Source organism: Jaculus jaculus, chromosome 7, assembly GCF_020740685.1.
Source record: "Jaculus jaculus isolate mJacJac1 chromosome 7, mJacJac1.mat.Y.cur, whole genome shotgun sequence".
Lineage (NCBI taxonomy): Eukaryota > Metazoa > Chordata > Mammalia > Rodentia > Dipodidae > Jaculus > Jaculus jaculus.
This window is the reverse complement of record NC_059108.1, coordinates 119,734,874-119,746,485: the sequence shown is the minus strand read 5'-3', so window position 1 is coordinate 119,746,485 and position 11,612 is coordinate 119,734,874. Positions and strand designations below refer to the sequence as shown.

General features: G+C 48.0%; 1 protein-coding gene across 1 annotated transcript; it reads left to right on the top strand.

The window, feature by feature from the left end:
* The first annotated feature begins 5,278 nt into the window (after positions 1–5,278).
* Positions 5,279–10,268, top strand: Gpx2 (glutathione peroxidase 2). Its single transcript, XM_004649267.2, has 2 exons — positions 5,279–5,595; positions 9,580–10,268. Exons 1-2 carry the CDS (start codon positions 5,374–5,376, stop codon positions 9,928–9,930), a joined length of 573 nt encoding a protein of 190 aa, XP_004649324.2. The 5' UTR covers positions 5,279–5,373; the 3' UTR covers positions 9,931–10,268.
* Positions 10,269–11,612: the final 1,344 nt, after the last annotated feature.

The following is an 11,612-nucleotide window of genomic DNA, read 5'->3' as shown; positions in this document are numbered from 1 at the left end:
GCAGCACAGGGCAAGGGGAGCCCTTAGGGCTAGGGACTCTGTGCGGGCAGCCATTCACTCTAGAGGGGGTGCACACAGATGTGAAGGAGAAGCTCCTAGATGTCTGGGACAGCAAGAGTGGTCACGCAGGCCAGGGACAGCTCTGCACACAACGGGATGCGGTAGCAGTTGGGACCCTCTTCCCTTGCTTGTGTACAAAGAGCTGTGGGGATGTGACCATGCCACTCTGACTGAGTGCAGCCTTTCCCAGTCAAGAAGATCCTGGGCCCCAGAGTTTATGGAGCAAAGGACAAAGACATTATGGGCAGAGAGAAAGGCAGCCATGGCTAGAAGCGCTTGGTGCCATTCTCTTCCGCCTTCAAGGTGACACAGGGCTTGCCAACTGCAGCTTAACTACTGAGGTAGGGGAAAGGACATCTTCCTCCAGCGTTCTGTGCTCAGGAAGTTTCTTTAGCCTCAGTGACCCAAGAGGAGCTTGAAGGAGGCTCCTTCGCGAAGGAACAAGTCAACTACGGGCCCACTGGGCTCCTCCTCACCTTCCCAAGGGGGAGAAGCCTGGGTAAGGACAACCTTCCCAAGTTGCACCGCACGGGTGGGGCTGGAGCCAAAGCAAAGAAGTGGGCACCAACTGAGCCCCAAACCCAGGCCACATGCGTGTGAAGACAAGGAGCCCCACATTCCTAGTCTTCAACAAAACAAAAACAAAAAGACGCAGGGATAAATCCCTGGACGCTTCTTCCTGACTCACCAACTCAGGAGATGGTGGCTCAGAATTTCAGAATGGAGGACGGCACGGTGGAGGGAGAGGACAGCGGCAATAGTGGCCTGTCACTGGCTGATGAGGAAGGTAAAGCCGGCTCCAGGGTGGTGACCTCTTCCTTGAGGACTGCCTCCTGGGTACCGAGGCCTACGCAGCAGCGTCACACGGGACGTGAGCAGGCCAGCCACGACTGCCCTCCTCTGGGGACCAAACCTGTGTCCCTGAAGGTCAGCAGAGTGCCACACAGTCTTGCTGTCCTGGCTTCTCAGGAAAGGACTTTTTTTTTTTTTTTTTAAACTGTACCCTAAGGGTTCTAGAAGGGAGAACATGGAATTGAGATTCTATGGACTCTTCACAAAGGCCAGAGCTTGGAAGGAAAACTGGGATTCTGGGGTACACGTGGGCTTACTAGGTTCCAGAGCCAGCCTCTCACCCCAGACGCCAGGCCAGGAGGCGGCCTGGGCTGTGTCACTAGGCCTAGACTGTTGAGCAGGCGCTCTCCTGGCCTGTCTTCTCACTACTGCCCCTTGCCCGTTCCTTGAAACTCGGCCCGCCCCGGCACACCACCTGCTCCTGAGCCCCACCATCTCCCTGTGACGGGTGACCTTTGTGTACTGTGTCTTGGGTCCATTATATGAATTGTGAGCAGGGTCCATCTATTTTAAACACAAATGTTTACAAAATAAAGAATATTTCAGACCACAAATGTGTCTGCCGATATGAATCCCTGGGAAAAGGCATCCCTGGGGACCACTGAGAGGGAGGCAGTAAAGTGATAGAAGAGGCCCCCGAATCTTAAAGCAAAAGCCAAATGAGCCGGGCGTGGTGGCGCACACCTTTAATCCCAGCCCTCGCGAGGCAGGGGTAGGAGGATTGCCGTGAGTTCGAGGCCACCCTGAGAATACAGAATTAATTCCAGGTCAGCCAGAGCTAGAGACCCTACCATGAAAAACCAAAGCAAACAAAAAAGCAAATGACAGTTAAAATGAACTTTGTCTTCTTAGGGCCACCCTAAGAAACAACAAAGGCAAAGCCCTTGTTGCTCCCGAGCAGTGGGTTTACAGCTCAGAAACAGGATTAGCCCAGGCACTGGGAGTATGCCCAACAGGCTTCTCTGGGAGGGGAGAAGCTGAGCATGTGAGGGCCTCTAAAGCCAAAATAGTGTCATCTGGTTCAGGTGCACAAGGGGAGCTCTTCCTGAAGGCATGTGGAAGGAGTGAGTACTCTCCAATTTGTGATTGGATACCCCATGGCAGAAGCCAACCTGCATGGCATGGCAGGAAGACTCTACTTTTTAGCACTGTGCCATTATTATTATTATTATTATTATTATTATTATTATTATTTGACAGAGAGAGAGAGAGAATGAATGGGTGTGCCAGGGCCTCCAGCCACTGCAAACCAACTTCAGGCATGTGTGCCACCTTGTGCATCTGGCTAATGTGGGTCCTGGGGAATTGAACCTGTACCCTTTGGCTTTGCAGGCAAACACCTTAACCGCTAAGCCATCCCTCCAGCCCACGCTGTGCTTTTGATGAAGGAGGTAAATGGGGTATGGATAGAGGAGGGAAGGAGTGGCACAGGCAGGGCAACAATAGTCTTAAAATCCTAACTGCATTTTATAGAGCATTTGAGAAACTTCTTCCTCCTGTTACTAACAGTCACCACATGAGAGAGGAAGGGTGGTTATCTTTATACAGATAAGGAAACAGGTGTGCAAATCTTCAAAGATTTGCCGAAGGGCCCCCAAGTAGGTGGCAGAATTATAGCATAAATCCTTGCGATATCTGCAGGGCAAATCTTTGGCATCTCTTTAGGAAAATCTGTATGAGCAATTCTCTCCAGTCAGAACCGAGAACCACCCACTTAGCCTTTTCTTCCAGAACAATCACTCCCCTGCAGAAAGATGTAAGTGCATGCCCAAAGTTATAAGCTTCTGGAAGGTGGAGCCAGTATGAGGCAAAGTTAGACACAGGTATTTTAGAAACACTTTGGGACATCAGTTTTACACAACTGTGGGAGGTGAGAATGCAGGGGACCCCCTAAGGCCCTGGGAAAAAAGGAAGGGCATGTAAGCACTCAAGACTCCTAAAGCCTGCCTGAAGAGGGCTTACAAAGGAAAGTGAATAAGGTATCTTTTTATTTAAAAAAAATTTCTCATTTATTTATTTGCAAGTAGAGAGAGATAGAAGAGAGACACAGAGAAGAGAGAATGGGCACACCAGGGCCTCTAGCCACTGCAAATGAAATCCAGATGCATGCACCACCTTGTGCATCGGGCTTACGTGGGTACTAGAGAATCAAACCTGGGTCCTTAGGCTTTGCATGCAAACACCTTAACCACTAAGCCATCTCTCCAGGCAAGAATAAGGTATCCTTGGCTCAGGGTACTAGGAGAAGCTCTAGACAGGCAGATAAGCCTGGCAAGTTAATATTGGGATTTCACCCATGTCAGAGCCAACTGACTCAAAGCCTTGGTAGAGACATTTATTAGTTTCATCCAAGGATTCTGTCCAGTTCCAGCTGGGGACATACTTCACTCAGTACTTAATGTCATCCTTTGTGGTACCAAAAAGAAAATCCCATTCCTGTTTAGATAATTGGAAACCTGTTTTCAGGGAGTAGCCAGCTGAGACATATGGTTCCCATGTACTTAACCATGGAACAAGCCACAGGACAGAAAAGCTGGGCGCTCCCTGGTGAGTAGCTTTTCCACCTCTCAACAAATCATATTCTCAGGACCAGCTGCTCCCCGCCTAGCTTGCCCTTTGTTCTAGGAGACAGTTCCCAGTGGATGTGTTCTGTGAATACACTCTGGGAAGTTTTCCTTTGCCTTGAAACCTCACTGTAAAATCCTAAAGCCAGGGAAAGCCCAATTGTTAGTTTTACTAATGGAGAAATCAAGTATTTAAAAAATTTTTTTTGTTGTATTTTTATTTATTTATTTATTTGAGAGTGACAGAGAGAGAGAATGGGCACTCCAGGGCCTCCAGTTACTGCAAACGAACTCCAGATGCGTGCGCCCCCTTGTGCATCTGGCTAACGTGGGTCCTGGGGAATCGAGCCTCGAACCAGGATCCTTAGGCTTCACAGGCAATCGCTTAACCGCTAAGCCATCTCTCCAGCCCGAAATCAAGTATTTTTAATGTATTTGTTTAGTTGGCAATGCTTAGGAGGATGAAGTGGCATGAGGGTCTTTTCAGTTGCTGTGGAGGTGGCACTTTGAATCAGAAGTTCTCCATAGACAAGTGTTTCAGGTGCCCCAGCTGGGAGCAATTCGGTAGATGGAGCCTTGCTGGAGTTGTTTCTGGGGACTGACTTAGGGATGTTATAGCCACCTCCCCCTTTGTCAGAGCTCGGCTCACTCTCCTGCTGCTGTTTTCCACCTGCTGTGTTAGAGGTGATGTCCAGCCTCTGCTCATGTCGTGTTTTCCCTGCCATCAAGAAGCTTCCCCTTCAGACTGTTAGCCAAGATAAGCCCTTTCCTCCCATCAGCTGCTTTGGGTCTGGTGTTTCGCCCCAGCAACAGGCAGGTAACAACAGTGTCCTTCCAGGGATGTGCTCCTGTGACACTCCTTACAGGACCTGCGCTGTCCTGCAACGCACTGATGGCTGGCTCTGAAGACATCTTATGACATCTGCGTCTAGAGGTCGCTTGTCCTCCCAACACACTTCCTTCTGTAGGAAGCCAGCCACATAAGGCCCTCTTTAAAGTCCTGAAGAACAAACCTTGCTCGGAGAGGGAACTAGGTTCGACTCGTCTACTCTGAATGTGCGTACCTGTTCTGAGACTCATCCTTATGATTATCCCAGCAACAGCTCTATCCTCATGACTGGTGTGTGTGTTGGGGGGGGGGGTATATGAGGTGGAGGTTATAACAGGAGATGGCACAGTGCAGGGACAAAGACCAAAGTGTTCCCGGACAAGGAACACCAGTCACTGGACAACTTACTAAGACAGACATATCACACCATCGCTTTTGCCTGACTCAAGCTGAGGCTCAGAAAGTCACCGCTTCTAGAAAATGACACATTTTCCTCCTAAGGGTTCCTTTGAGTTTTGCTTGTAAAAATCAACTGCCAAAGAGAAAAATGTAAACATAAATAAATAAATGACAGTGTTTCTATTTCAGTGGTCATCTGAATCAGGTGGACACCAGTCCCAAATCTCTTCAGTTTACAGCCCTCAGGTCGCTCTCACAACTCAAGTGCATGCAAAATCATCTGTGCCTGGTGAAAACAGCTTGCTGGGGCAAGCAGAAGTCAATCTTGTATGCCTCCCTCCCTCCGTTTTTCCTCCCCATCTGACCTTTTGGGCTCTGGTTTCCAGTGCGCAGTGAATTATTTACTTCTGCTCATAGATATCAAGTTAGTCCTTTCCAGGTTGCCAACAGGGTGGGGCAGGAGGTGGCTTTGTTGAGTCTCTGAGGAGGAGGAGCAAGGTTTTTGTTCAAACAGCACATACAGGTGGGAGCCAGTTTCTGCTAAGTCATTCTGGAACCGCCCAAAGGCCCTTTGTGGGAGACCCTTTCTGTCCTGCCTGGCTCCTCCTTCCCTCCAGCCCTTTGATAACCCTTCAAGCGGGCTGAGCAGAGCTCATTCTGTGCATCACCATGGCTTACATCGCCAAGTCCTTCTACGATCTCAGTGCCATCAGCCTGGATGGGGAGAAGGTAGATTTCAACACGTTCAGAGGCAGGGCAGTGCTGATTGAAAATGTGGCCTCGCTGTGAGGCACCACCACTCGGGACTTCAACCAGCTCAACGAGCTGCAATGCCGCTTTCCCAGGCGCCTGGTGGTTCTTGGCTTCCCTTGCAACCAATTTGGACATCAGGTGAGGAGTCCCTGGGGTGGTGCCCAAGGAGTTGGTTGATGCATCTCATAGGATAAGGGAGGGAGTGAATGTCTATGTATGTTGGAGTGTTTGTAACTGAGGAACACATTTCCTCAATCTAGGTCTAGGTGCATCAAAGGGGAGTAGATTATGTATTTATTTATTTATTTGAGAGAAAGAGAGAGATGGGGGCAGAGGCAGAGAGAAAGAGAGAATGGGCGTGCCAGGGCCTCCAGCCTCTGAAAATGAACTCCAGATGCATGCGTCTCCTTGTGCATCTGGCTTACGTGAGTCCTGGGAAATCAAACCAGTGTCCTTAGGCTTCACAGACAAATGCCTGAACCACTAAGCCATTTTCCCAGCCTGGAGTAGATTTTTTTTTGGAGATTAAATTTGAGAGTAAGGGTGTGAGGTTTTTTAAAAACATTTTTATTTTATTTGTTGGAGGGAAGCAAATAGAGAGAGAATGGGTGTATCAGAGTCTTCAGCTGCTACAAATGAACTCCAGATGCATGTGCCATCTTGTGCATCTGGCTAACGTGGGTCCTGGGGAATTGAACCTGGGTCCTTGGGCTTCATAGGCAAGTACCTTAACTGCTAAGCCATCTCTCAGCCCGAGGGTATGAGCTTTTATTCTTGTCTTCCCAGTATAGTCTGTGATGGCTGATAATATTAAGTCTGTTTTTCTTGTCATGTGTCCTTAGTGCCTAGTGTAGCAAAAGCAGGCATTAAGCCGGGGGCGCCACCATATCTCCCAGCACTCGGGAGGCACAGGTAGGAGGATCACCATGAGTTCGAGGCCACCCTGAGACTACATAGTAAATTCCAGGTCAGCCTGGGCTACAGTGAGACCCTACCTCTAAAAACACAAAAACAAAAAAAAAAACTAAATAAAGTAAAAGTAAAATATAATAAATAAAATAGTAGTCATTAAGGATTTGTTGAATGAATGAAAAAATTGAAGGTTGAGATTCAAACTAGACCAGGCATGGTAGCATATCCTGTAATCCCATCACTGGGAGAGGGGGAAACTGAGCTGAAGCAGGAGGATTGTTGGAGGTGAACCTGGGCTACATGGAAAGACTCTCTCTCAAAAAGAAAAAAAAGGGCTGGAGAGATGGCTTAGCAGTTAAGCACTTGCCTGTGAAGCCTAAGGACCCCGGTTCGAGGCTCAGTTCCCCAGGTCCCACGTTAGCCAGATGCACAAGGGGGCGCAACGCGTCTGGAGTTCGTTTGCAGAGGCTGGAAGCCCTGGCGCGCCCATTCTCTCTCTCCCCCTCTATCTGTCTTTCTCACTGTGTCTGTAGCTCTCAAATAAATTTTAAAAAAAATTTAAAAAAAGAAAAAAAATAGGGCTGGTGATGTAGCTCAGTTGGTAGAGTTTTTGCCTAGCATGGGTGAAGCCCTAGGTTGATCCCTGTCTCCCATAAACCAGGAGTGATAACGGACACCTATAATCCAAGCATTTTGAAGGTGGAAGGAGGAGGATCAGAAATTCAGGGTCAAAAAAAAAAAAAAGTTCAGGGCCATCCTCAACTATAGAGAGAGTTTGAGGGCAGGCTGAGCTATAGACATTGTCTCAAATAAAAACAAACCAGGCAAAAATAAAACAAAAAGTGAAGCAAATTAGAATCTAGCTGACTGGTTTAGGAGACCTTAGTTCCTGCTGCGCTCAGCTCTGCTCTTTAATGACTCCAGCGGCCTTGAAAGGACTTAATTTTTCTGCTTGTTTCTTCATGTGCAAATTGGAGATAATGCCACTTAGCTCATAGGATTGTAAACTCATGGGATCAGGAATACAAAAGTAGAAAAACAAGGTAATATGCAAACACAAGTAATTTTATGATCAAGATTGAACACTTGCTGGCTTGGGTCAGCCAAGTGGGAAGGGAATATGAGGAAAGAGAAGAGGTTTGCAGGGAGTTTGGGTGTGCCTCCTTTAGGTAGTGCACACACCTACCCTCAACAGTGGGTCATTCTTACAGGCCGCACACCTCAATTTATCTTTTAGGCAGTCTATTTCTACTTATGATTTAATTGTACAAGCAGACCAGATGTCCCCAAATGAACCTGCTCATTATAGTCCCTTTAGGTCAACTTCAGTTGGCTGAGGTATATACAGGAAGGAGGATGGATCACTGGCTGTGATAAACCCAAGCCCAAACCACTACTGTGCTTGTGGGTCCTTCCCTCTAAATCCTCTTCCTGGACTTTGCTGGGGTGGACAGACAGACAGGGCAAAACCTTTTTAGAGGCACTTCTCAACCCTAGAGGTGCATCCAACCTTACTTACACCATCACCCACAGCAGACTAGTTTCTGTGAAGGAGTCCATAACCTACCAGGCATGAAGAGATGAGTCTAGTAGGGATCAGCTGGGGCTCGTGAATGTCAAGATGGCCTGGAACTGACTGTACTAATGGTCCTAGTGGGTCAGAGGCAGAGGGTGACATAAGACTCAGCCTGGGGGTTAGGAAGGGAAAATAAAGGCTGTCACTGACACTTGGAGGATGTCAGCATGGGGAATACTCAGTGGGGGTAGGGCAGGGACGGCAGGAAAAAGAGAAAGATAGGGCAGAGGTCTGAGCTAAAACATTCATAGCTGAGTACAGCAAGTGAAGGTGACGTTCAGGAGCTTTTGGATAGCAGCCCAGAAGTACAAGGAGTAATCACATATTCACAAGATTTCCCGTGGGCACTTACTTACTTAACACTCTCCTCAACCCCAATCCAGAGCAGAAAGTCTTCTATCCTATTTAGCCATTCCTGTTGGTCACCAAGTGGTTCCATTAGAGTATGTGCATGGTTGTCACTGACCTGCCTTGCCTTCATGGCATCTGAAAACTAAACTTCCTTAGATGGAGGCTTTCTTGATTGAAGGGTCTTCCTGCTTGTTATTGTAGTTCTAGGACAAGGCAGGATGAAAGCTGGGAGCTGTAAATATCATTTCCCTGGGTCTTACTCTCACCCTCACTCTGAGGAATGGACTACGGCTCAGTGGAGGAGTGTTCCCACACATGAGCGCGGTGGGTGGGTGGCAAGGCAGGTTCTACGCAGTAAGAACTGAGCCACCTTTCCTTTCCTTCTTTCTGAACTCAAGGTTCCTTGAAGCTCCAAATGTATCATTAACCGTTCAAGGGGACTAGGGTCAGAAGCAACAGTTCAAAAGTATTAAGTCGGGGCTGGAGAGATGCCCTAGCAGTTAAAGTGCATGCCTGCACAGCCTAAGGACGCAGGTTCGATTTTCCAGGACCCACATAAGCCAGATGCACAAGGTGGTGCATGCATCTGGAGTTTGTTTACAGTGACTGGAGGCCCTGGTTCACCCATTCTTTCTCTCTCTCTCAAATAAGTAAGTTTTTAAGGAGAAGGGCAGCCACACTAAGAAAAAAAAATATATATATATATATATTTTTCTCATATATATATATATATATATATATATATATATATATATATATATGTAAGTATGTATGTATGTATGTATTTTTTTTTCAATGTAGGGTTTCACTCAGCTCAGACTGACCTGGAATTCACTATGTAGTCTCAGAGTGGCCTTGAACTCAAGATGATTCTCCTACCTCTGCCTCCCAAGTGCTGGGATTAAAGGCATGTACCACTATGCCTGGCTTTTTTCTTTGTTTTTTGAGGTGGGTCTCACTCTAGCCCAAGTTGACCTGGAATTCACTATGTAGTCTCAGGGTGGCCTCAAATTGATAGTGATCCTTCTACCTCTGCCTCCAGAGCGCTGGGATTAAAGGCGTACACCACCACAATTTTTTGGATATGGCCTAGCACACCATCAACTCAATGGCTGGGAGAGAGATAATTCAATAGTAGGGAAAAATCAAAAGAAGGCACGCAAACACACACACACAGGAGAGAATGGTCCTGGGAAGGGAAGGTTGGAGGAGAGATTTGCAGCAGTGGGTCCTTGTTTTCTCCTTTATTCATGCTTTTTGTTGTTTCTCTCCCCCTCCCCCAGGAGAATTGTCAGAACGAGGAGATCATGAACAGTCTCAAATACGTCCGCCCTGGGGGTGGATATCAACCCACCTTCACTCTCACCCAAAAGTGTGAGGTCAATGGGCAGAACCAGCATCCCGTCTTCGCCTACCTGAAGGACAAGCTTCCCTACCCTTATGATGACCCCTTCTCTCTCATGACCGATCCCAAGTTCATTGTGTGGAGTCCTGTGCGCCGCTCGGATGTGGCTTGGAACTTTGAGAAGTTCCTCATAGGGCCGGAGGGGGAGCCCTTCCGCCGCTACAGCCGCACCTTCCACACCATCAACATTGAGCCTGACATCAAGCGCCTCCTCAAAGTGGCCATCTAGATGTGAGCTGCTCATGAGCCCACGTGGCTCTCCTAGTCCTTCCAGCCCCGACGCACCCTTCCCCAGGAAGCAGAGCCTTCAGGGGACAGTGCCACCCACCCACCTAAGCTTCCCTACCCATTCCCCTTCAGTGAGGAATCTTGCTTTCCCATCTGCTCATCTCCTTTTTCTTACTCAACTCTCTTGGTGACTCCTCCTGGGACTCTTAAGACTAGGATAGGCACTGGGCTTTCACAGAATGATGGCACCTTCCTAAACCCTCATGGGCGATGTCTGAGGTGTGTGAAAGGCCTGGGGTCAGTCTGCTAAAGGAGTCCAATAAAGGGCAGGTGTGGAAATGACTTGTCTTTGTGTCTTCTTGAACCGTGGTGGGATGCGGGAGCTGGTAGTGCACCCCGGCGTATAGGTGAAGTTCTGGTCAAGGGAATAAACTAATTACTATCTGGAAGGCAGGCCATGGTCAAGAACTAGAGGCAGATGGAGTTTCAGGAAATGTGAATTTACTATGTTAGGGCTCTCCTATAGAACTGGGGAAAAAGAGGAAGTGATAAAGAGGGGTCAGGAGAATAATACAGTAGGCCCTTCGCTGAGTGGACTGGAAGGCCATTAGAAGGTTACAGCCAAAGGATGTCACATCACTGGGTAGAGTCAACAAGACATCACCTGCACCTGCAGAAATTCCCAGAGGACAAACTGGTCAACTTGTATAAGGGCCAGAAAGGGAGCAGTTAGCAGAAACCCAAAGGGCTCTTTACCCTGGTCACCTTGTTAAGTTTTGATCTTTTGCTAAAGTGACATTTCTCTTTTTAAATAAATGTTCCCATTCTACCCTTGTTCTTTTCAAGCTCATACCCCTAGAACTTCAGGCATACAACCAACAGAGGCACGAGTGACTGGGTTCATGTCCTCCGTGAGGGTAGGGGTGGGAGAGGGCCTTCCTTGAGGTCAGCATTTATCATCTGCCAACATGACTGCTGCTCACTGTGCAAACAGTTGTGTCAGCTGGCTTTGTGAGGACAGGGCCCAGGTTCCTTGTCCTGTGCAGGCACATCCAGTAAGTACTAATCCCACCAGTGCCAGCTGTAATCATGTTCCGCTGGGAGGACACTGCCCTGTCACTTTATTCCACAAGGCTCAGCCTGGAACCTCCTGTATCTTTCCCTTCTTTGGCCACTAGATGGAATACCTTCTCTTCGCTGAAGCCCAGATACTGTGCTTCAGAATGTCAATACTGGCTGGTTAAGTTTGTCCTTTAAACTGTTCTTCGTAGCCATTTCCCAAGCACATGCAACCATGAGAAGCAAATGCGGAATAGAGGCTGATGGCCTCTACTGTCCAACTTCCAGCTGACGCTCTGTCACTGACCGTGCTTTACTTCACAGGGCAACCTGAGCACTACAGTGGGAATCCCGGCATCCTTCCATAGGGCTTGCTGCTAAATTAAGGCTACCCTCAATTTGATTCCTGAAAACTCTAGCCTTTCAGATTCCTTGTCTTAAAGCCAACTGTCAAGCAAATAGCATTATGCCACTGGAATTTAGGGTTTGGCATGCCAACACAACATGTGGAATCTTCCTCATGTGCCTTTAGTTGAATGAATATTCCAGAGGAATAGGGATGTCAGTATAAGTGATTTCAGTCCAAAGGTGCCAAAATGATAGAGAGCTTCTCGCTTGGGCAGA